Here is a 26,945-nt window from a genome sequence, read left to right as displayed (position 1 = left end):
CAGGCAAGAACTCCTTCTTTGACTATTCCATTTTGAACTACTTCAAAATCTTGTCAAGGTATGTACTCATTGAAAAAACTTATCAAGCGTCTTGATCTATCTCTATAGGTCTTGATGCTCAATATGTAAGCAGCTTCACCATGGTCTTTCTTTGAAAAAACTCCTTTCAAACACTCCTTTATGCTTTCCAGAAAATTCTACATCAGTACCGATCAACAATATGTTATTCACATATACTTATCAGAAAGCCTGTAGTGCTCCCACTCACTTTCTTGTAAATACAGGCTTCACCGCAAGTCTGTATAAAAACTATATGCTTTGATCAACTCATCAAACCGTATATTCCAACTCCGAGATGCTTGCACCACTCCATAGATGGATCGCTGGAGCTTGCACATTTTGTTAGCACCTTTAGGATTGACAAAACCTTTTTGGTTGCATCATATACAACTCTTCTTTAATAAATCCATTAAGGAATGTAGTTTTGACATCCATTTGCCAGATTTCATAAAATGTGGCAATTGCTAACATGATTCGGACACACTTAAGCATCGCTACGAGTGAGAAAATCTCATCGTAGTCAACACCTTGAACTTGTCAAAAACCTTTTTCGACAAGTCTAGCTTTGTAGATAGTAACACTACTATCAGCGTCCGTCTTCCTCTTGAAGATCCATTTATTTTTTATTGCTTGCCGATCATCGGGTAAGTCAACCAAAGTCCATACAATGTTCTCATACATGGATCCCATCTCAGATTTCATGGCCTCAAGCTGTAGCGACCAGACCTCAAACAGTCTGATCTCTGTGCATCAGTGTCATCCCTGGATCGGTAATGCTGACACGCACAGTACTTGAAGTATTTATAACAGAGTAGCAATCACACACTTATTACACCGAATGTCTCAAAAGAGAACTTATTACAATAAATATGGCTTAAGGCCATCTCATACGATAACAGCGGAAGGCTTGGAAGATAAAGTGAGTCCATCAACTCCAACGGCATCACTGAGTGAAAGACCACGACCTAAGGCTCCTTACTCGTCGTCTGAAAAGTCTGCAACATGATACGTTGCAGCCCAAAAATGGGTCAGCACATGGAATATGCTGGCAATGTAACACAAAAGAGTAATGAACAGAATAAAGCTATCACTATATGCATATATGGCTGGTGGAGGCTGTATGGTTAATATGTTTTGCAAAAAGCCAATTTTTCCCTACAACAAAGGAATAAATTTTATTTAACTACAAAGTTGGTTGAAAACATTGAGCATGGTAAACCCCATCTCAATCCCAATTAAAAGTAATTAATAACCCAACCAACATTATATTAAGAATGATGAGATCCACATGATAATCCAAGAACTAGATACTCAAGATGTCCATAACTGGGACACGGCCAACCATGATTAGTTTGTACACTCTGCAGAGGTTTGTGCACTTTTCCCCACAAGACTCGATCTCCTCCATTTGATTTCTCGCACTACATGATGTTTGAGAAACGGATGACCGAGACACAGTCTTTCCGAAGAGGTCCCCTTAACCGATAGATAGGCTTGTACACCTACAATCCCCTACATCTGCTAGCCCATCATGGAAAGGTTTCCTACAACTTACTCAACTATGCCAGAGCCCATAATGGCATGTGGCTGCACACGGAAGTTTCTAGCATGAGTAATCTTATGATCCCTTTGAGCCTGGGTGGCAGTCCATAGGAGAATCACACGATACCCCGAGATTTCCAAAAATACAGGCAATCACTGGATTCCCAGGTGCCTCAATCCACCCAGATGTGTATTAAAGTTGCCACCTTAAATTGAACCATTAAGTAACAATCTCACATCTGTCATGAATACACTCAAACCCAATCCACGTCTACGAGCATAGCATAGCAATATAAGCAACGTAGAAGTAACTCCCAAAGGTTTGATAATAAACAGGTGAATAGGTACTACCTCATCTACTTACCAAACCCACAATTTAATTCAGATCCTAACCATGCAAATGTTTGAGGATTGATCTAATGCAATAAAACTGGGGTAGTAAAGAGGTATGATCAAAGTGTTACTTGCCTTGCTGATGATCCGTGAAACCTAGAGACTCGTAGTAGCACGCTTCGCACTCCGGGTACTCTATCGCAAACAAACAAGCATACAATAAGCAATCAAGCAAGATGCACAAGTAAAACTCAAATACGAAGATCTAACCAGAAAGTTCAACTTAAGAACTCCGGTTTGCAAAAAGAATCAAATCAAACAAAGCAACGAAACTCAAACTGCGAAAGAAACAAGCTTCGATTACTAATCTGGACTAAAGTCAAATTTTACATTAGCAAAAACTTGTTTAAGTTGATTAAACAGAAAGAGGGCTTCGAGACGAAACTCTAGGCGCTTGAATCGCCTGATTCCAATAAATGAACGAAAATTTAAACTAAAATGAAAATCGGATCAGAAATCTCAATCGAAAATAATCGCGGAAAATCCGAGAAAAAAGAAAAACTGACGAACAGGCTAACGAACGAACGTTCGCTGTCTACGGCTAAACGGTGAAAATCGTTCGTTCAAACGAACGAACAAACGGGCGTTCGCTAAATAACTAAACCGAAAAAAACGATCTAAATAAATTAAAAAAACGCATCTAGGATTTAAAAAAACCAATCGGTTTTCTCGCGAAAACCGAGGCGGCGGCTACCTCCGGCGAAGTCCGGCGAGACGGCGGCGGCGGCGGGCGGCTCCGGTGGCGGCTCCAGCGGCAGCCGGCGTCGGCGGCGACGGCGGGCTGGCGCGGTCGGCGGCTAGGGTTTCGGCGGCGGCGGGCTGATGGGCTGCGGGGCTCGCCTCGGCGGCTTATAAAGCCTCCCCCGGGCGGAGTCCCGGGCGGATACGGCCCAAGGTCGGTTTCCTTTTTTTTAATTATTCCGCGCAGAAAAATAAATAAAAGAAATACTAAACAGACTCCAAAAATCCTAAAATAAAATTTTCCCGTCCTCTAAAAATCTACTGGACAAGGTGAACATTTATTTGGGACTCTAATGCAATTTTGAAAAACGCATATTTTCCTAATTCAAATAAAATAGCGATAAAACTCCGAATAAAATTCTTATTTGATTTTAATATTAAATCTCCAATATTTCTTTATTTTGAGGAAGTCATTTTATCTTCTCTCTTTTATTTTTATAAAAGGAAATATTTGAAGAGAAAATAATTAAAATCAAACGATCCTCTTTTCCAAATTTGAGAAAAACTCAAATATGAAAATAACGAAATTCCCAACTCTCTCCGTGGGTCCTTGAATTGCGTAGAATTTCTAGGATCAAACCGAAATGAAACAAAATATGATATGCAATGATGATCTAATGCATAACATTCCAAATTGAAAATTTGGGATGTTACAAACCTACCCCCCTTAAGATGAATCTCGCCCTCGAGATTCGGGTTGGCTAGAAAATAGGTGAGGGTGATCCTTCCGTAGGTCTTCCTCTCGTTCCCAGGTGGCTTCATCCTCGGTAAGGTGGCTCCACTGAACCTTGCAAAACTTGATAACTTTGCTGCGTGTAACTCGGCTGGCAAACTCGAGAATCTTGACTGGCTTCTCCTCGTAGGTCAAATCGCTATCCAACTGTATCGCTTCCAGCGGCACTGTATCTCTCAAAGGGATAACAGCCATCTCTGCGTGGCACTTCTTCAACTGAGAAACGTGGAACACATCGTGAACTCCTAACAATCCTTCGGACAATTCCAACTTGTAAGCAACTTCTCCCATACGTTCCAAAACTTTGTATGGTCCCACAAAACATGGTGCTAACTTTCCCTTAACTCCAAAGCGCTTCACTCCTCGAAGTGGGGATACACGAAGATACACTCCGTCTCCAACTTCGTAAACTGTCTCCTTGCATTTAGAATCTGCATAACTCTTCTGCCTGGACTGGGATACCTTGAGTCTATCGCAAATCAGCTTAACCTTCTCTTCATACTCTTTAATTAAATCTGGTCCAAACAACGGTCGGTCTCCAACTTCATCCCACAACAACGGTGTCCTGCACCTCCTTCCGTACAATGCTTCGAAAGGGGCCATCTTCAAACTGGCTTGGTAGCTGTTGTTGTAAGAGAACTCTGCATAAGGCAAATTGTCGTCCCAACTAGATCCATAGTCTAGCGCACAAGCTCTCAACATGTCCTCCAGAATCTGATTGACTCTCTCGGTCTGTCCATCTGTCTGCGGGTGAAAAGCTGTACTGAACTCTAGCCTGGTTCCCAAAGTTTTGTGCAACTGATTCCAAAACTTTGAGGTAAACTGGGTTCCTCTATCTGATACAATGGTCCTCGGAACTCCATGCAAACATACGATCCTGGTCATATATATCTTTGCCAACTTAGCACTGGTGTAAGTGGTCTTCACTGGGATGAAATGAGCTACTTTCGTCAAACGATAGACTACAACCCATATCGAGTCATAGCCTGAACGAGTCCTGGGCAATCCCGTGATAAAATCCATGCCTAGCTTATCCCACTTCCATTCGGGTATCGGCAATGGTTGTAGCAATCCTGCTGGCTTCTGATGTTCTGCCTTCACTCTCTGACATACATCACAAACTTCTACATACTCCGCAATATCCTTCTTCATTTCGGTCCACCAGAAACTATCTTTCAAATCCAAGTACATTTTGGTATTTCCTGGGTGAATCGAATATGGCGAATCATGGGCCTCTTGCAGAATCAACTTCCTGATCTTCTGTTCATTTGGCACATATACGCGGTCCTCAAACCATAAGGTATCGTGCTCATCCTCACGAAAACCTTTAGCCTTTCCTTTGCTCATCCTTTCCTTTATCTCGGCAATCTCCTTGTCCGTCTTCTGAGCTTCTTTGATCTTATCCATCAAAGTAGATTGAATCTCCAAAGCTGCTACATAGCCTCTCGGAACTATTTCCAAACATAGCTCGCGAAGATCCTCTGCTAACTCCTTGGGTAATTCTCCGGTCATGAGTGTATTTACATGACTCTTGTGGCTCAACGCATCGGCTACTACGTTAGCCTTTCCGGGGTGATAATGCAATCTCATATCATAATCCTTAATGAGCTCCAACCATCTCCTCTGCCTGAGATTCAACTCCTTCTGCGTGAAGATATACTTCAAACTCTTGTGATCCGTGTATACCTCACAATGGTTTCCGATGAGAAAATGTCTCCAAGTCTTCAACGCATGCACTACGGCTGCTAACTCTAAATCATGGGTAGCGTAATTCAACTCATGGGGTTTAAGCTGTCGTGAGGCATATGAAACAACTCTTCCCTCCTGCATAAGCATGGCTCCAAGTCCTCGACGAGAAGCGTCGCAATACACTTCGTAATCCTTGCGTTGATCTGGCAGAATCAACACTGGTGATGTAACCAAGCGTTTCTTCAACTCCTGAAAACTGGCATCACATTCCTCAGTCCATTTGAACCTGGTGTCCTTCTTTAACAACTCCGTCATAGGCTTTGCAATCTTCGAGAAATTCTCAATGAACCTCCGGTAGTATCCTGCGAGTCCAAGAAAACTCCGGATCTCTCCAACTGACGTGGGTGCTTCCCAATTTGTCACAGTGACAACTTTGGTGGGGTCTACCGCTATTCCTTCTCCGGATATAACATGTCCAAGAAATCCAACTTCCTTCAACCAAAACTCACACTTGCTGAACTTGGCATATAGCTGATGTTCTCTGAGCTTCCCAAGTACCAAACGCAAATGCTCTTTATGTTCCTCTTCATTCTTCGAGTAGACCAGAATATCATCAATGAACACCACAACGAATTGATCCAAAAACTCCATAAACACCTTGTTCATCATGTTCATAAAATTGGCAGGTGCATTAGTCAGACCAAATGACATAACGGTATACTCATATAGCCCATACCTTGTGGTAAAAGCTATCTTAGGTATATCCTTCTCTCGAATCTTCAGCTGGTGGTACCCTGATCGCAGATCGATCTTGGAAAACACTTTAGCTCCTTGCAACTGATCAAACAAATAATTGATCATCGGCAGTGGGTACTTGTTCTTGATCGTCACCTCATTCAATCCTCGATAATCAACAACCATCCTTAACGATCCATCCTTCTTATCCACTAGAAGCACTGGTGATCCCCAAGGTGACGAACTTGGGTGAATATAACATTTATCCAATAACTCCTTAATCTACTTCTTAATTTCCTCCAAATCCTTTGCGAGCATTCTGTACGGTCTCTTAGATATTGACCCTGTGCCTGGCAAAAGCTCAATCAAAAACTCAATGTCTCTATCCGGTGGCATGCCTCGCAACTCTTCTGGAAATACGTCTGGGAAATCCTTCACCACTGGTACTTCCTCCTGTACAACTCTTGATAAGCAATTTACTTGAGTCCTATTCGGCACATGCCGGGATACATACTTGCTCCTTCTTCCTTCTGGGGTGGTGAGCAAAATCGTCTTACTGGCGCAATCGATGTTTCCTCCATACATCGATAGCCAATTCATACCTAGAATCACATCCAAACCTTGCGACTCCAAAATTATTAGATATGAGGGGAAAACATGCCTACCTATGGTCAATGGCATCTGAAAATATCCTTGGCTTGCCATATACTCTGCTCCTGGCGAGCTCACTAACATAGGTGTACTAAGAACTTTGGTGGGAAGTTTATATTTATCCACAAATCCCCTTGATATGTATGAATGCGATGCACCAGTATCAAAAAGTACGACTGCAGTAAATGACTTAACCAAAAACTTACCTATTACTGCATCTGGTTGGGCTTCAACCTCCTCCACGTTAACGTGGTTCACTTGTCCCCTGTTGAATGGGTTGGGCTTCTTCCTAGAGCTTCCATTGCCGTTTCCATTCTTAGCTTCAGGACATTCATTGGTGTAATGTCCAGTTTTTTGGCACTTGTAGCAAGTAACGTGGCTTAGATCTTTCTTGGCGGGCGTTGCCGGGTTGGAACGGTTCTGTCCGTTGCTTCCTCCATTACCATTCCTGTTCTTGGGGCCACTATGATTATGCGAACTCCCTCCAGTGTGGTTGTGACCTCCATGGTTATGCTGAAGGGGTCCTCCCGAGTTCGGGGTAAAACGGGGTCTCTGTTGGGCTCCAGAATTATACTTCCCTTGTCCATACTTCCTCTTGCGGTTGTCAATCTGCTGTTGCTTCCCTTCAATCATGAGGGCTCTATCTACCAACTCCTGGTAGTTATTGAAATTTGCCACCATCAACTGCATGCTCAGCTCATCATTCAGTCCTTCCAGAAACTTCTCCTGCTTAGCTGCATCTGTAGCGACGTCATCTGGGGCATAATGTGCTAACTTACTAAAGTCATCTACATACTGGCCAACGGTGTGTCCTCGGCGTAAGTTGCGAAACTCACGCTTCTTCATGGCCATAGCTCCTGTTGATACATGGGCAGTGCGACAAGCCTATTGGAACTGGTCCCATGTAACAGTGTCGATGGGGTAAGTGGCTGTGAAATTCTGCCACCATGATGCTGCGGGTCCATCAAGCCGATGTGCGGCAAAGCGCACTCTCTCCGCATCTGTGCATCCTGCAGTGGTCAACTCCCTTTCAATCTTGCGGAGCCAATCATCTACAACTATCAGCTCGGTGCTACTGGAGAACACCTGCGGATTCAGCCTTAGAAAACGGGCTAAGTGATCAACAGGTGGTGGTGGTGGTGGGTTGTTGTTGTTGTTGTTCCACTGATTCTGATTCTGGACTAATATCTGCATCAATGCATTCTGCTGCTGGATCAACTGGAGTGAGCTCCGGTGGGAAAGCAAATCCATTGTCGCGTCTCGGAGGCATCTGCTGGGTTTAGAAAAGATGAAAAAACAGAGTAGAATGAGGTCTAGGGGGAAAACACTACCCATATGCACATGAGACAAACACAAACATATCACTCAATCAATCAAGCAAGGGCATACAATCGGTCTAGAACTATCATTACAAAAGTGCTCGGACATGGTGGAATACTACTACTGATATGGTGGTCGACTAGAAAAATTGATCGGTCGAAGACTCCATGATATCCGCTCCAGCTTCATCAACATAGTCATCATCGCTATCGTCAGGGTCAGAGTCGGTGTCGTCGATGATGATGTAGTTCTCCGGGCAAGTGGAACCATCATCTTCTCCTCCTGGTGCGGGATCTCCCATGAATACTCCGATCTTCCTCGTCAGGTCGTCATTCTTCTCCACTAGTACGATGAGTTCCTCCTCATAATCTTGGCGTGTAGCCTTGAGTTCTTCCTCCAGCTCCGTGATCCTTGTCATTGCCTTCTTCAAATCTGTCATGCCTGCGCACATCTGGTTCTCCTGGCGTCTAATGTTCTGGTTTAACTCCTGGATGAAAGCTGCAATTGATCTATCCTTCTTGGTGCTGATCATCTCCCATTGCTCATCTCGGCGCCCACAAATCTGGTAGATAGTATCCTTGAGATCCTTGTGGTAAACTTCTCCAATGCGTCCCATGGCGATGTGGGCTGCCATACTCTTTCCTAGACTCTAGGTTGGTGCATCAAAGGAAAACTCTATGGGCTCAGTGACTGGCGTGAATGTCCTTCCTGGAACTTGAACTTGAATCATCCAGCGCTCCTCTTCTGGTAAAGTGGCGTTGTAAGTCCCGGTGAAGCTTGGTATTCCGATGTTCAGGTACCTAGTGACTTCCTTCAAGTGGCGTCCAAAAGGTGTGTCTTCATCCGGTTGCGTGAACTTGATCCTTGCATCTGCCATCCTAAAGAGTAGAAAATGGGGAGGAGTCAGAAATGAGAAGAGAGTAGTGATCTAGGGCTTTAGCTTAGTGGTCGTGTCCTACAGTCAGCGTGTGCTCTGATACCATCTTGTAGCGACCAGACCTCAAACAGTCTGATCTCTGTGCATCAGTGGCATCCCTGGATCGGTAATGCTGACACGCACAGTACTTGAAGGATTTATAACAGAGTAGCAATCACACACTTATTACACCGAATGTCTCAAAAGAGAACTTTACAATAAATATGGCTTAAGGCCATCTCATACGATAACAGCGGAAGGCTTGGAAGATAAAGTGAGTCCATCAACTCCAACGGCATCACTGAGTGAAAGACCATGACCTAAGGCTCCTTACTCGTCGTCTGAAAAGTCTGCAACATGATACGTTGCAGCCCAAAAATGGGTCAGCACATGGAATATGCTGGCAATGTAACACAAAAGAGTAATGAACAGAATAAAGCTATCACTATATGCATATATGGCTGGTGGAGGCTGTATGGTTAATATGTTTTGCAAAAAGCCAATCTTTCCCTACAACAAAGGAATAAATTTTATTTAACTACAAAGTTGGTTGAAAACATTGAGCATGGTAAACCCCATCTCAATCCCAATTAAAAGTAATTAATAACCCAACCAACATTATATTAAGAATGATGAGATCCACATGATAATCCAAGAACTAGATACTCAAGATGTCCATAACTGGGACACGGCCAACCATGATTAGTTTGTACACTCTGCAGAGGTTTGTGCACTTTTCCCCACAAGACTCGATCTCCTCCATTTGATTTCTCGCACTACATGATGTTTGAGAAACGGATGACCGAGACACAGTCTTTCCGAAGAGGTCCCCTTAACCGATAGATAGGCTTGTACACCTACAATCCCCTACATCTGCTAGCCCATCATGGAAAGGTTTCCCACAACTTACTCAACTATGCCAGAGCCCATAATGGCATGTGGCTGCACACGGAAGTTTCTAGCATGAATAATCTTATGATCCCTTTGAGCCTGGGTGGCAGTCCATAGGAGAATCACACGGTACCCCGGGATTTCCAAAAATACAGGCAATCACTGGATTCCCCAGGTGCCTCAATCCACCCAGATGTGTATTCAAGTTGCCACCTTAAGTTGAACCATTAAGTAACAATCTCACATCTGTCATGAATACACTCAAACCCAATCCACGTCTACGAGCATAGCATAGCAATATAAGCAACGTAGAAGTAACTCCCAATGGTTTGATAATAAACAGGTGAATAGGTACTACCTCATCTACTTCCCAAACCCACAATTTAATTCAGATCCTAACCATGCAAATGTTTGAGGATTGATCTAATGCAATAAAACTGGGTAGTAAAGAGGTATGATCAAAGTGTTACTTGCCTTGCTGATGATCCGTGAAACCTAGAGACTCGTAGTAGCACGCTTCGCACTCCGGGTACTCTATCGCAAACAAACAAGCATACAATAAGCAATCAAGCAAGATGCGCGGGTAAAAAGAATCAAATCAAACGAAGCAACGAAACTCAAACTGCGAAAGAAACAAGCTTCGATTTCTAATCTGGACTAAAATCAAATTTTACAGTAGCAAAAACTTGTTTAAGTTGATTAAACAGAAAGAGGGCTTCGAGACGAAACTCTAGGCGCTTGAATCGCCTGATTCCGATAAACGAGCGAAAAGTTAAACTAAAACAAAAATCGGATCAGAAACCGCGATCGAAAATAATCGCGGAAAATCCGAGAAAAAAGAAAAACTGACGAACAGGCTAACGAACGAACGTTCGCTGTCTGCGGCTAATCGGTGAAAATCGTTCGTTAAAACGAACGAACGAATGGGCGTTCGCTAAATAACTAAACCAAAAAATGATCTAAATAAATTAAAAAACGCATCTAGGGTTTTGAAAAAAAAAACCAATCGGTTTTCTCTCGAAAACCAAGGCGGCGGCGGCTACCTTCGGTGAAGTCCGGTGAGACGGCGGCGGCGGGGGGCGGCTCCGGCGGCGGGGTCGGGTGGCGGCGGGTGGCGGCTACGGCGGCGGGTGGCGGCTACGGCGGCGCGGGCGGCGGGGCGACAGGCGGCGTCGGCGTCGGCGGAGGGCGGCGCAGGCGGCGGTGGTGGCGGCGGCGGGCTGGCGCGGGCGGCGGCTAGGGTTTCGGCGGCGGCGGGCTGATGGGCTGCGGGGCTCGCCTCGGCGGCTTATAAAGCCTCCCCCGGGCGGAGTCCCAGGCGGATACGGCCCAAGGTCGGTTTCTTTTTTTAATTATTCCGCGCATAAAAACGAATAAAAGAAATACTAAACGGACTCTAAAAATCCTGAAATAAATTTTCCCCGTCCTCTAAAAATCTACCGGACAAGGTGAACATTTATTTGGGACTCTAATGCAATTCTGGAAAACGCATATTTTTCCTAATTCAAATAAAATAGCGATAAAACTCCGAATAAAATTCTTATTCGATTTTAATATTAACTCTCCAATATTTCTTTATTTTGAGGAAGTCATTTTATCCTCTCTCTTTTATTTTTATAAAAGGGAATATTCGAAGAGAAAATAATTAAAATCAAACGATCCTCTTTTCCAAATTTGAGAAAAACTCAAATATGAAAATAACGAAATTCCCAACTCTCTCTGTGGGTCCTTGAGTTGCGTAGAATTTCTAGGATCAAAGCAAAATGAAACAAAATATGATATGCAATGATGATCTAATGCATAACATTCCAAATTGAAAATTTGAGATGTTACACAAGCCATTTTGCGGAATCTGGGCTCATCTTCGCTTCCTCATAGTTCATAGGTTTGTCATGGTCTAGTAACATGATTTTCAGAATAGGATTACCGTACCACTTTGGTGCGGAACGTATTTTGGTTGACCTACGAGGTTCGGTAGTAACTTGATCTGAAGTTTCATGATCATCATCATTAACTTCCTCACTAATCGGTGTAGGCATCACTGAAACTGATTTCTGTGATGAACTACTTTCCAATTCGGGAGAAGGTATAATTACTTTATCAAGTTATACTTTCCTCCCACTCACTTCTTTTGAGAGAAACTCCTTCTACAGAAAGGATCCATTCTTAGCAACGAATATCTTGTCTTCGGATCTGTGATAGAAGGTGTACCCAACAGTTACTTTTGGGTATCCTATGAAGACGCACTTCTCCGATTTGGGTTTGAGCTTATCAGGATGAAACTATTTCACATAAGCATCACAGCCACAAACTTTACGAAACGACAGCTTAGGTTTCTTGCCAAACCACAGTTCATATGGTGTCGACTCAACGGATTTAGATGATGCCATATTTAACGTGAATGCAACCGTCTCTAAAGCATAACCCCAAAACGATAGCGGTAAATTAGTAAGAGACATCATAGATCGCCCCATATCCAGTAAAGTACGATTACGACGTTCGGACACACCATTACATTGTGGTGTTCCGGGTGGCGTGAGTTGTGAAACTATTCCGCATTGTTTCAAATGAAGACCAAACTCGTAACTCAAATATTCTCCTCCACGATCAGATCGTAGAAACATTATTATCTTGTTATGATGATTTTCACTCTGAAATTCTTTGAACTTTTCAAATGTCTCAGACTTATGTTTCATCAAGTAGATAAATCATCTGTGAAGGTCAGAAAATAACGATACCTGCCGCGAGCCTCAACACTCATCGGACCGCATACATCAGTATGTATTATTTCCAATAAGTTAGTTGCTCGCTCCATTGTTCTGGAGAACGGAGTCTTAGTCATCTTGCCCATGAGGCATGATTCGCAAGCATCAAGTGATTCCAAAAGCCCATCAGCATGGAGTTTCTTCATGCGCTTTACACCAATATGACCTAAACGGCAGTGCCACAAAGAAGTTGCACTATCATTATTAACTTTGAATATTTTGGCTTCAATATTATGAATATGTGTATCACTACGATCGAGAGTCAATAAACCATTTATATTGAGTGTATGACCATAGAAGGTTTTATTCATTTAAATAGAACAACAATTATTCTTTAACTTAAATGAATAACTGTATTGCAATAAACATGATCCAGTCATATTCATGCTCAACGCAAACACCAAATAACATTTATTTAGGTCCAACACCAATTCCGAAGGTATAGGGAGTGTGCGATGGTGATCTTATCAACCTTGGAATCACTTCCAACACACATCGTCACTTCGCCCTCAACTAGTTTCTGTTCATTTTGCAACTCCCATTTTGAGTTACTACTCTTTAGTAACTGAACCAGTATCAAATACCGAGGGGTTGCTATAAACACTAGTAAAGTACACATCAGTAACATGTATATCAAATATACCTTTGTTCACTTTGCCATCCTTCTTATCCGCCAAGTATCTAGGGTAGTTCCACTTCCAGTGACCATTTCTTTTGCAGTAGAAATACTCAGTTTCAGGCTTGGGTCTAGCTTTCGGCTTCTTCATGGGATTGGCAACTTGCTTGCCATTCTTCTTGAAGTTCCCTTTCTTTCCCTTGTCGTTTTACTTGAAACTAGTGGTCTTGTCAACCATCAACACTTTATGTTTTTTTTATTTCTACCTTCGCCGATTTCAGCATCGCGAAGAGCTTGGAGAATCGTTTTCGTCATCCCTTGCATATTATAGTTCATCACGAAGTTCCAATAACTTGGTGATAGTGACTAGAGAACTCTGTCACTCACTATCTTATCTGGAATATTAACTCCCACTTGTTTCAAGCGATTGTAGTACTCAGACATTCGGAGCACATGCTTACTGGTTGAGCTATTCTCCTCCATCTTGTAGGCAAAGTACTTGTCAGAGGTCTCATACCTCGCGACTCGGGTATGAGTCTGAAATACCAATTTCAGCTCTTGGAACATCTCATATGCTCCATGGCGTTCAAAACGTTTTTGAAGTCCCGGTTCTAAGCCGTAAAGCATGGTGCACTAAACTATCAAGTAGTTATCATTCCGAGCTTGCCAAACGTTCATAACGTCTGCATTTGCTCCTGCAATAGGTCCGTCACCTAGCGGTGCATCAAGGACATAATTCTTCTGTGCAGCAATGAGGATAATCCTCATATCACGGACCTAGTCCGCATCATTGCTACTATCATCTTTCAACATATTTTCTCTCTAGGAACATATCAAAAATAAACGGGGAGCTACATCGCGAGCTATTGATCTACAACATAGTTATGCAAATAATATCAGGACTAAGTTCATGATAAATTCAAGTTCAATTAATCATATTACTTAAGAACTCCCACTTAGATAGACATCTCTCTAATCATCTAAGTGATCACGTGTTCCATATCAACTAAACCATGTCCGATCATCACGTGAGATGGAGTAGTTTTCAATGGTGAACATCACTATGTTGATCATATCTACTATATGATTCACGCTCGACCTTTCGGTCTCAGTGTTCCGAGGCCATATCTGCATATGCTACGCTCGTCAAGTTTAACCCCAGTATTCTGCGTGTGCAAAAATGGCTTGCACCCGTTGTATGTGAGCGTAGAGCTTATCACACCCGATCATCAGGTGGTGTCTCAGCACGAAGAACTGTCGCAACGGTGCATACTCAGGGAGAACACTTATACCTTGAAATTTTAGTAAGGGATCATCTTATAAAGCTACCGCCGAACAAAGCATAATAAGATGTATAAAAGATAAACATCACATGCAATCAAAATATGTGACATGATATGGCCATCATCATCTTGTGCCTTTGATATCCATCTCCAAAGTACCATCATGATCTCCATCGTCACCGGCATGACACCATGATCTCCATAATCTTGATCTCTATCAACATGTCGTTACATGGTTGTCTCGCCAACTATTGCTTTTGCAACTATTGCTATCGCATAGCGATAAAGTAAAGCAATTATATGGCGCTTGCATCTTATGCAATAATGAGACAACCATAAGGCTCTTGCCAGTTGCCGATTACTTTAACAAAACATGATCATCTCATACAACAATTTATATATCAACACGTCTTGACCATATCACATCACGGCAAGCCCTGCAAAAACAAGTTAGACATCCTCTACTTTGTTGTTGCAAGTTTTACGTGGCGGCTACGGGCTTAGCAAGAACCGTTCTTACCTACGCATCAAAAACCACAATGATTTTTCATCAAGTGTGCTGTTTTAACCTTCAACAAGGACCGGGCGTAGTCACACTCGATTCAACTAAAGTTGGAGAAACAGACACCCACTAGCCACCTGTGTGCAAAGCACGTCGGTAGAACCAGTCTCGCGTAAGCGTACGCGTAACGTCGGTCTGAGCGCTTCATCCAACAATACCGCCGAATCAAAGTATGACATGCTGGTAAGCAGTATGACTATTATCGCCCACAACTCTTTGTGTTCTACTCATGCATATAATATCTACGCATAGGCCTGGCTCGGATGCCACTATTGGGGAACGTAGTAATTTCAAAATTTTCCTACGCACACGCAAGATCATGGTGATGCATAGCAACGAGAGGGGAGAGTGTTGTCTACGTACCCTCGTAGACCATAAGTGGAAGCGTTATGACAATGTGGTTGATGTAGCCGTACGTCTTCACCATCGACCATCCTAGCACCGAAAGTACGGCACCTCCGCGATCTGCACACGTTCGGCTCGGTGACGTCCAACGAACTCACGATCCAGCAGAGTGTCGAGGGAGAGTTTCGTCAGCACGACGGCGTGATGACGGTGATGATTAAGCTACCGGCGCAGGGCTTCACCTAAGCACTGCAACGATATGACCGAGGTGGATTATGGTGGAGAAGGGCACCGCACACGGCTAAGAGATCAATGATCAACTTGTGTGTCTATGGGGTGCCCCCTTCCCCGTATATAAAGTATATAAAGGAGTGGAGGAGGAGGAGGGCCGGCCACAAGGGGCGCGCCCAAGGGGGGATTCCTACTCCTAGTAGGAGTATATTTCCCCCTTTCCTAGTCTAACTAGGAGAAGGAAGGGGAGGAGGAAGAGGGGAGAAGGAAGGAGGGGGCGCCGCCCCCTCCTAGTCCAATTCAGACCAGCCCATGGGGGGCGCGTGGCCACCCCTTGAGGCCCTTCTCTCCTTTCCAGTATGGCCCATTAAGGCCCACTACTTCCCCCGGCGAATTCCCGTAACTCTCCGGTACTCCGAAAAATACCCGAATCACTCGGAACCTTTCCGATGTCCGAATATAGCGTTCCAATATATCGATCTTTACGTCTCGACCATTTCAAGACACCTCGTCATATCCGTGATCTCATCGGGGACTCCGAACAAGCTTTGGTACATCAAATCACATAACTCATAATACAAATCGTCATTGAACGTTAAGCGTGCGGACCCTACGGGTTCGAGAACTATGTAGACATGACCGAGACACCTCTCCGGTCAATAACCAATAGCGGAACCTGGATGCTCATATTGGCTTGTACATATTCTACGAAGATCTTTATCAGTCAAACCGCATAACAACATACATTGTTCCCTTTGTCATCGGCATGTTATTTTCCCGAGATTCGATCGTCGATATCCTCATACCTAGTTCAATCTCGTTACTGGCAAGTCTCTTTACTTGTTTCGTAATGCATCATCCCGCAACTAACTCATTAGTCACAATGCTTGCAAGGCTTATAGTGATGTGCATTACCGAGAGGGCCCAGAGATACCTCTCCGATACATGGAGTGACAAATCCTAATCTTGATCTATGCCAACTCAACAAACACCTTCGGAGACACCTGTAGAGCATGTTTATAATCACCCAGTTACGTTGTGACGTTTGATAGCACATAAGATGTTCCTCCGGTATTCGGGAGTTGCATAATCTCATAGTTAGAGGAACATGTATAAGTCATGAAGAAAGCAATAGCAATAAAACAAAACAATCCTTATGCTAAGCTAACGGATGGGTCATGTTCATCACATCATTCTCTAATGATGTGATCCCGTTCATCAAATGACAACACATGTCTATGGCTAGGAAACTTAATCATCTTTGATTAACGAGCTAGTCAAGTAGAGGCATACTAGGGACACTCTATTTTGTCTATGTATTCACACATGTATCAAGTTTCCGGTTAATACAATTCTAGCATGAATAATAAACATTTATCATGAAATAAGGAAATAAATAATGACTTTATTATTGCCTCTAGGGCATATTTCCTTCAGCTACTTCCGCGGAGGCCGGACTCGCCGGCAGGGATGACGTGGCCGAGGCTGGCAGGAAGGAGACCGTGGGCAGGCGAGCATGGAGGGCGAGGAAGGGGATATGGGGAAGGCAGCGCACCTTTAGCACCGCTGGTGCCCAATCTATGCCGTCTTGCTGTCGTTGCAAACTGATTGGCCGCCGATGTAGCACCTCCGACCACTTCATCATCCCGTCAACACCAGGCCTGGCCACAGCCGCCACTCCCCGGGCCTCCACTAGATGGGCATGAAGACAGATCAAGAGAGGAGGGGAAGAAGGATTGGGAAACTAGTTGGTTACTCACCGGCGTTGCCGGATCCGGCGGAGATTTGGCCGCCCATCCTGCCACCTCCCCCCCCCCCCCCCCCCCCCGCCCCCGCCCCGCGATGCCCGGAGGAAGAGGCCGAGGAGAGAAACGAGGAGAGATTGCGTGTGGGGGTGGAGAGGCAGAGGCTCCTCGGTCTTTCTTTTGGACGAAGCGAACGCGTTTTTGTCTCTATCTAGTCTGACGTGGACACGCCCATCTTGTCTATTGGCCAGCGCAAAGTTCTCTCGCCATTGGCCACCACAAACAGTGCGGGCGTGATGTTGTGGCTAGTGCGAGGAGGCGCCCATGATGCGTACCTTATTGTTTTGGATGGCCCATAACAAAAAGTAGTTTGAGGCATCCACATGCCCAACATAAAGTTATCTATGCTAAGACCATAGATGATGTATAACATTTATCTGCATAAATCCTTTTAGTTCCTTCCTCCCTTGGTTCCGATGGAGAACACATGGAGGATACACAAAATGTTTGACTTTTCTGCTTGCTTACATCACTAGTGACTTCATCATATTGATTCTTTTTTAGGGAACTTCATCGTATTGATTCTTATATTTGCCCATGGCAAACTCATAGCACTTTGCTTTTAAATCATCCATGGCAAATTGTATAAATGTTCTCACATGTAAACTATTTTAGAGGTGGCCACACAAATTTAGCACTATGGCAATTTCTCAAACATGGCAAATAATTTAATTATACCATGGCAAATTTAGTAACTAGACCATGGGAAAATACATGGGGAATGTTCACATGACAATATTTAAAACTTGTCAAATGGCAATTTTAATTATTATTTTCCTGTAATGTTCACATGTCAATTTTTTTCTACCCATGGAAAACTTAGAAATATTTTCTAAATTCACACGGTAAATCCACAACATTTTTTGTATTCTAAACATGGAAAATTTAGGTTTTTTTGCAACACTCTCATGGTAATCTTTATGTTTTTCTCTTACTTAACCATGGCAAATTTAGTTTATTGATCATGGAAAATTTAGTTTACAAATCATGGCAAATTTAGTTTACATAAATTTCACCGTGGCAAGTGTTGATATGAATCTACCATGGCAAGTTTTGATACGAATCTGCCATGGCCATTTCTTGTTCATATGTGATTTTCAACTCTTTGTGTTTTTCTCACACACAGCAAATTCCTCATACAAAACACGACAATTCTTGATATGAATCTGCCATGGCAATTTTTGATACGAACCTTCCACGGCAATTTTCTTGTTTTCATACTTCATTTTCAACTTTTTCTGTTTTTCTCACACACGGAAAATTCCTCATTAAAAACATGAAATTTTTAATTAAACTTCCATGGCAATTTTACCTTTTATTGTCATGGCAATTTTTTTTCACATAGATGGGCAAATATAGTTCATGTAATGTTTATTTTTATTTATTCTATTTCTTTGCCATGATATAATATTGTTGCCATGGGAATTCTAGAAAAGTTTATAACAACACAGCGTCAACTACTGATGATTTTTTGCCATGCAAAATTGTGATCCACTTTAGTTTTTTCTCCCATGGCATTTTTGCCATGATTTGGATAGGTTTTGTGCTAACTTGATCAATCTTTTTTGTTTGTGCAACTTTCATGGACACACATGCATGGTGTTTCTGAAGTTCGCCATGGCAAAATTGATCCTGGACACACATGCATTGTGTTTTTCAAAATTTCCACGGCAATGTTTGGTGTTGGACACACATGGAAAATCGCCATGTCATTTTCCGAACATATATTTTGCCATGGCAATTTTGATTTTTTGTCATGGCACATTTTCCATGCTTTCATTAGGGAATCAAATATGTTTTATAAACCTTGCCATTGTAAAAAATATATCATGGCAAATTATAAATAGTTTGGTCAAACTCGAATGGCAATTTTCATTTTTATGCTACTAAAGCTGATGCCATTTTTTCATAGCTGAGCAAAAACTAGGCTTTTATTTGTCACAAAAAAAAAACCAAAATCTGGGCTTTTCTGTCATAGGAAAAAAAATCAAAATCTGGTCTTTTTCATTTAATTCGTTATTAGCAGGAATTTTGTTCTTTTTTGTTTTTTACACGGAAAAGACCTGGTGTGAGGGAGGCATTTGGGCTGTGGATTCCCCCTACCGAACAAATTCGTTCGGGGGATCGATCCCCTCGTACTGAACAATCGTTTCGTCTGAGAGGTGCGCAAACCGAACGTGTGGTACTTATCACCGTCCAATAATAAAGGCACCTTGTTTTCCAAGGAAAAACAAGACATCATGGGTCATGGCTGTCGTAGCAAAGATCGCCATTGGATCTAGGGACCATTAGAGCAAGTATAATAAGGTAAAATTTCGTGGGCTACAAGGTTTAAACAATTATATATGTGTTGAGTTGGATGAGAGAGAAGAGAATAGAGAAGGGAAGCGGGCTATAGATTAACAAGCAGCTGCAGCACGGGTTCCAACAAACATTGTGAGAGTGTACGGTGGACCATGTATTAACAAAGTAGTACTACTTAGCAACTAGCTACTATACATGTTGGCTATTAGATTGACTGTATGTGACATGACAACTCCATATAGCCGTTTTTTAGGATAACTGCATATTTCTTAACCAGCAGAGGTTACAAACATAGAAAATACGCAGCATCACCGCAAGGCCGCAGGTGTGCCAACATAAATGCAAAAAGACCCGCAAAGAAAGAGAAAGTACAATCCGGTTCCGGGGGGCCTTAACGCAGAAAGAGCCAACACCAGCCGCCGTCGAGCCGAACAGCAACGGAAGACACCGAAAACCACCAAGCCCTAAACTAAGGGCACACCATCACCATAGACGGCTTTCTGAGTCGAAGATGAGCTCCACCGTGAATGGTGAGGCGTAACCGCTGTGGCACGTCGACCAGGGAACGTCCCCGTGCAAATCCTCGGCTCCAGCTTCGGCACCTCCGATCGACGAAGTCGAGGGAGAATCACCAGATCTGCCGCCACAAACCACCACCCGAGTGCCGGGCCACCAAATCTCTCGCCAGCCGCCGCGGCCACCGCACGGGTGACCAATGCCGCCCCGAGCACTCCTGTGCAGGACTCCACCGGCTTCCCATCGACACCGGAGAACATGTCGGCGTAGCAGAGACGAAGCCGTTTGTTGGCTATAATATTAACCATGATCTTAATCAGCTAAAAGGAAGGCCCGCAGCTTGGGAGTGGCGTTTTGGCTCTCGGGTCCAGATGAACCCGAATCTGTCCGTCACCCCCCGGTCTGTATCGAAACGGCGTTAGCGAGCCACGTGATTTCACGCGTGGGCCAGGGTACATTTTCTAAACCCAAATACGCAAGAGAATACTTCCCTATGCGTGAATCGCAAGGCACATGTGTGGTCCAGATTGCGGGAGCATCTGGACCCGAGCGCCAAATTGGATTTCCCTGTGCCTGTTTGTTTTACCGAAAATAGTACAATGCAAGGGGTGGTCCTAATTCTATTCACCGAAGTGTCAACCGAGTCCCTATTCTTTCAAAATGCACATTCAAGTCCCAATTTTTTAAGTGATACATCCGAGGTCCTAAATCCTTCCGGCCCTCGTTGACTTGCCTGCCTGGTGCTTCGACTGCATCCACGTCGACACGGGGCCCAAGAGGCAAAAGGACCAAACATGCATATTTGCAAAAAAAAACTAATTGCTTCCAAATCACAGTCTCGTTCCTCTCCCCACCACTCTTTGCAATTCAGAAGGCAATTGGTAGCGGAGGTGTTGCTCCGGTGAGAAGCGGAGGTGATCGGCGGACGTGCTGCTCCGGAAGTGTCTGAGCCCATGTAGATCGTCATTCACCGTCCGCTGTTTGTCGTCGCCATCGTGTGAACCATGATTGTGTCCTACAAGAAGCTAACGCCGGTGCGTCATGCCGAAATCGCCACAACTCCAGTCGGCAACCTCTTCTCCATAGTATGGGTGGAGGAGGAAAAACCGTGTCGCCCTACTGGCGGCCTGGTGCGCCTATCGTGGGCTTCCATTACTGCAGCTACAACATGCACCACGCGTGCGAAACGAATCGGCCATCGTGGGAGCAGGGCAACCTCGGGAGGGAGCCGCGCAAGCATGCCGTATCAGAGGGAGCGGCGGGCGGCTAGGTGGCATGAGCTCCGATGGTGTGTTGGACGACCTCGATAATCTCATGTACGTGAGAGAGGAAAGAGAAGTTGGTTGGGTGGTTGCAGGTGGGGCCTAGACGAGTTTGGTGATATTTGGGCTGACATGGGGGATATGTCCGAGGCCTTTTCATATCCGTCCCTATATGAGCTTAGTTTCAAGGATGCCGCACAGTCCGGATATATATGGACCAGAAGTGGAGGATGGACTCTTTTCTTCTCTCTCTAGGTTGTTCAATCAGACGTACATGGGAAAGGATGGGGGTCTGATTTTAGATGCTTATGAAGGGCAACTTCAAGAAATTCCCTACCTCTAAATTAAGCGTCGTTCACGGAAAGTTAGAGGCAAGAAAACCTCTTGAACAGATCCCGCAAATTAGCCTTAACTATAGAAATCCGGTAAAAGTGAAATTTATCCCCGCAAGTTTACGAGAAGATGACCTTCCTATATCTTTTGGCGGAATTGTAACCGCCTAAAACTCCCACACATGGCCCGCAGGAACGCCGCCGCCCCACGGGAACCTCGCTTGAACGCCGTCGCGCAGCCACCGAACATGTCAGAACACCGCCGCCGAGCCGCCGGTCGCACCACCACCCGTCGCTCATGCCGCCGGCTCTGCCAATGTGCCGGTGGCCGTCATTTGTGTCACTGGCTAGCGGCCGCTAGGTCATTTAGCTAGTTATGTTTAATGAAGATGAAATAGAAAATATTTAGACGAAGTTTACGCGAACCGACAAAAATTGCGTCCAGACAACTTCTTCTAAAAGTTACGGGAAGCAATTTTTTTCTCGAATACGCACGAGTGTGTGTATCATCTATTAAAGAAGGAAGGGGGAAAAGAGCCCCACTGCAGTGTTCCAAGGTATGGCTACAAAACGTCCACATATCTCTCCACCCACGTGACTAAGTGACTACTCGCCGTGCGTCCACCCTAATGCTACCTCCATGTCCCGATGCGTGTCCTCATCACCTCGTAGCAGTCCCGCATCCCTCCATAGTACGTATTCACTAGCGATCTTCCGTAACAAGTCCCGTAAGCAAGGGGCCTTGCCATCAAACACAACGCCGTTTCGGTGTTTTCATACCTCCAAAAAGACTAACAAGCAGACCGCGCGAATTAGCCTCGCTCTTTGCTTCGGTAGGCTGTCCAGTCCGCTGCGTGAATACCATTCCGATAGCGACTCCTCCGAGCGTGGCTCTACATGCCCGATGGCCAGCGCGGGCAACACTCTAGCCCACACTTGTCGAGTGAGGGTGCAATGCAGAAGCAGGTGGTTTATCGTTTCTTCATGCTGATCACATAGTGGGCAGGCTATCTGGTGTGGTAAGCCTCGTCACGCCAGCCTGTCCGAGGTCCAACATCTGTCCTTGGCGGCCAGCCAGGAGAAGACCCTGCATCGTAACGGTGATTTCGATTCCCAAGTGAGTGTAGCAGTGGGTGAAACCTGAAGTCCCCAGAACTTGGCCTGGTAGACCGAACTGGCCGAGAACTGCCCCTCTTTGCTCCAGGCCCAAGTGACAACGTCGCTACCTTGCTCCTGCAATTGGGTGGCCGTCACCAACGGCCACAGCGACATGAACTGCTCCAATGAGGCATGATCAATGGACGGCCCGAGATCGCGCGCCCATGCGCCAGAGGTTAGCGCATCATGCACGGTTCTGGAGTTCCTTGCGCGTGTGGAGATGCGATTATACAAGCGCGGCGCAAGATCTTGGATTCGAGATCCTGGAGCCACTGGTCCTCCCAGAATAGCGTGCTCTTGCCATCGCCGAGTTGTACACGCGCTGCCGCCTGGAAAAGCTGCCTTGATTCTTTGGGTACAGGAATGTTGAACTCTGCCCAAGGCCTGGAGGTGTCCGTCTTCTGGAGCCAAATCCATTTGGTTTGTAAGGCCACATTCATCCAGCACATGTCCAGCACGCCTAGGCCACCAGCCCACTTTGGCCGGCATATGACGTCCCAGGCCACTGCACATGCGCCTCCTCCTGCCTCCTCCTTGCCACTCCAAAGGAAACTGCGGCAGACCTTGATCATTGCCGTGAGCGTTTTTGGTGGTAATCCTAGAGCCAACATGGAATGGATGGGGATCGCCGTGAGGACAGATTGGATAAGGAGTCTGCTGCTCTTCGGTAGTGTCGCTGCCCTCCAGTGCGGCAACTGCCCGGCAAGCTGGTCCACGAGTCCACGTAGTTGTGCTACGGTTTGCTTCCGGAAAGTGAGGGGTAGGCCAAGGTATTTGCACGGGAACTCAGCGGTAGAACATCCCAGCATATCCTGAACGATTTGCATTTCCTCCTGAGAGCACCGGATCGGCAAAAGAATTGGTTTTACGGGAAGATTTTTAGGGGAACTCCTGGAGTTGCTCTAAGTCCTTTGCATTATTAGCACATAAGCGAATAGCACCTCGCAAGTTCAAGGATCCTCCTCCTCAAAGTATGAAGTAGGTAAGCAAGTCAACTCAATGGGAAAGAAAAAGCAAGCAAGTTCTTTTGCGGTTGATCCAACAAGCAAGTTACTTACGGTCAAAAAAAAAAAGCAAGTTACTTGATCCAAACCGGGAAACCCTTGTTACAACCAACAAAACTACACCGTGACAGTCAGTACCGTTGCTGGGTTCATCCAACACGGCATCGACGATGACACCTGGTTATAGCAGCCACATATCCAAAATATTTGTCTGAACTATCAGTGTACGACAACTCCAGAAATTCCGAGAAAGAAACCATTTCTTGACAAGATTAGGAAGTAGGGACATGCAGCTCACCAACATGCCCAGCTAATTCCACCTTCCCCAACAAACACCACTCCTATAAAATCACGCTAACCCGAATTTCAATAGCACAAACGGCCGGCCTGATCAGCGCAAGCAAGCTGAGTCGAACCCAAGAAAAAGCCTCTTGCTTCCACTATCAATCCATCAATGGCGGCGAGAATTATGTCCGGCAGCAGCATATTCTTGGCCGCGGCGGTGGCAGCGGCCTTGCTGGTGGCGACAGCGTCGGCGCAGTCCGGGTGCACGGCGGCGCTCGTCGGCCTGTACCCGTGCATGAACTACATCAGCGGCAACGACACGGCGCCCACAAAGTCCTGCTGCTCGCAGCTTGGCTCCGTGGTGGAGTCGCAGCCGCAGTGCCTCTGCAGCGCGCTCGGCGGCGACTCGTCGTCGCTCGGCGGCATGACCATCAACAAGACGCGCGCGCTCGAGCTGCCCAAGGCGTGCAACGTGCAGACCCCGCCGGCGAGCAAGTGCAACGGTGGTGGCAGTGCTCCTGGCGCCGCCACGCCGACCACGCCAGAGGGGCAGACACCTGCCGGCTCTGGGTCGAAGGCGACGCCATCGGCGTACCTGCAGGAGAACGGCGGCTCGTCACTCAGGGGCACGGCGGGTCTGGTGTTTGCGCTCGCGGCTGCTGCGGTCTACGCCGTGTAGTGAGCGAGCGTCTCGGACGCTGGACTGAAGCGGTAGCTGGCTGGCGACTCAGAAATTCGTTTCCTGTGTGACACGATTTGATTTCCATATTGGTTTAGCATTGAGCATTGGCGAGGAGGGTTGGTCATTGTTGTGTTCCACATCTGTACTATAGCATTATTTGGTTTCTTGCTGCAGTCGAAATAAAGAGCTACTGGCTGTTTCGTCTTGTTCCCATTGATGCTTATTATCGTTGTGTCATGTGTGCCTTTGCAAAGAAAGCTCAGTTGGTCGAGAGAGGGCGCAGAGCAATCCAATGCATGTACGAAAACAGAGCATAAAACAGAGTAGTGATACTCAGAAAACAGAGCACGTTGACAAGTTATCAAATAGTAGCGGCAAATCTAGATTGATAAGAAAGTCTGTGGTGAGATGTAAAGACAATACATACAGTCAACCTTGGTCTTATTGCATAGGGCCCCTTCTTATTTCTCACCACATAATGTAACCTGGCAGGCGAAACCTTTACTCAGAAGTATAACTAATTGAAGTCCTTGGCCATGAGCGCGATGACCTTCTTGACGGCGGGCCTGTCGAACAGCTCCTCGAGCCACGCCCTAACACGAGGGTAGGCGTCGAACACCGCCGCATACGGCATCCCCATGAAGTAGTGCGTCTCAGGGAAGTGGCTGAGGTCCACGAGGCTCAGGAAATCCCCGGCCAGGTACCTGTGCTTGCTCAGCCGGGCCTCGTACACGTCCAGCACCTTCCTCAGCTTCTCGACGCTCTCGCCGATGATCTTCTCGTCGGGCGCCCCGCCCAGCGCCGGCGCGACGCGGTGCTGGTAGAACACCGAGCGCATGGCGGGGTCGAAGCTGAGGGCCTCCACGTCCAGCCAGACGTCGACGAGGGCCGACTCCTTGGGGTCGCCTTCCCTCAGCAGGTTGACCTCGTCGGTCATGTGCTTGCGGAGCACGTAGCGTGAGATCGCGCGGGACTCTGAGAAGACGGAGATGCATATATAATTCCGTGATCTCAAAATCAGTACGGAGTATAGGGATTTGAAAATCAATAGGAAATTGAAAACTCACGGAAGAGCGTGAGATCCCCGTCCTGGAACGCCGGGACCTGGCCGAACGGCTGGCCGGAGAAAAGCAGAGTTATGAATCAATCAGCATCCGGCGGTAGTTCTATGCACCAAAACTTAGGGATTTCTCCAAACTCTGCTGCAAGCTGAGGATTGGGTGTGCTTACGTTTCTGGCGAGGTGGTCGGGCCCTTGTGCTCCTTGGAACGGAAGTCGACGTCGACGATCTCGTACTCGGCGCCGACCTCCTCCAGGCACACCAGCACCCGCGCCACGTTCGTGAACGCCGCCGACCCCAACACCTTCACCGGCGCCATGCTCTGCTCTCCTCTGCTGATGGATGACGGTGCTCCCTCCCCTCCACTGGTTTATGCGGAATTCTCACGGCCCTGCCCCTTGATTTATACAGCATGGGAGGGAGAGGAGAAAGAAGGGAAGGTCCAACACGTCGTACACCATGAGACTTGGTGCTTTGACTAGTTGAAGTGAGGTGACACGTACGTATAGTGTGGACAACTAGTCGTCGTCTGAATTGTCTTGTCTACCAGCACTAGCCCTGATTAATAAGCAGCTTCTACGAAGGACATGCCTCTACTCGCTCGGCACTTCGGCAGGGATGTGTGGATGAGTGCGTCACGTGCTAAAAGAAAAATAATGGGCCAAAAGAGGCCCGGGATTGAGCATCATAAAAGTAAGCATTAAATTTCTTGTGCCATGATGGATGGTAAATTTGCCATGATGAACAACACAATTACCGCGCAAAAAAAAAGCCGAAACTATTAGTTTCAGAAAAACACAAAAAACTAAGGGGACAAATAGCCCACGAATTGCCATGATACATAACAAGAAATTTCAACATGGCGAGATAAAAAAACATCGTACAATAAATATATATATCTGATGGTCATGATTGCAGGAAAAAAAATCAAATTTCCAAATTTGGCATTTATGTAAGTACAAATTTTCTATGCTCCACTTGAAAGTTTAATAAATAAACATCCGAAACCTGCGCAAATTTTGTTTTTCGCTAATCACTTTTCCTACAAGCATGGCAACACATAG

General features: G+C 45.6%; 1 protein-coding gene and 1 pseudogene across 1 annotated transcript; one reads left to right on the top strand and one right to left on the bottom strand.

The window, feature by feature from the left end:
- Nucleotides 1-24,240: 24,240 nt before the first annotated feature.
- On the top strand, nt 24,241-25,021 carry LOC109746675 (non-specific lipid transfer protein GPI-anchored 5). The gene has a single exon (XM_020305786.4). The coding sequence runs from the start codon at nt 24,309-24,311 to the stop codon at nt 24,816-24,818; it is 510 nt and encodes a 169-aa protein (XP_020161375.1). The 5' UTR covers nt 24,241-24,308; the 3' UTR covers nt 24,819-25,021.
- A 158-nt stretch (nt 25,022-25,179) lies between these two features.
- Nucleotides 25,180-26,311, bottom strand: LOC109746681 (probable glutathione S-transferase GSTF1; annotated as a pseudogene).
- Between the last annotated feature and the right edge of the window lie 634 nt (nt 26,312-26,945).

This window comes from Aegilops tauschii, chromosome 5 (assembly GCF_002575655.3).
Source record: "Aegilops tauschii subsp. strangulata cultivar AL8/78 chromosome 5, Aet v6.0, whole genome shotgun sequence".
Classification (NCBI taxonomy): Eukaryota; Viridiplantae; Streptophyta; class Magnoliopsida; order Poales; family Poaceae; genus Aegilops; species Aegilops tauschii.
Note: the sequence above shows the minus strand (reverse complement) of the source record. Positions and strands in the feature narration are given on the sequence as shown.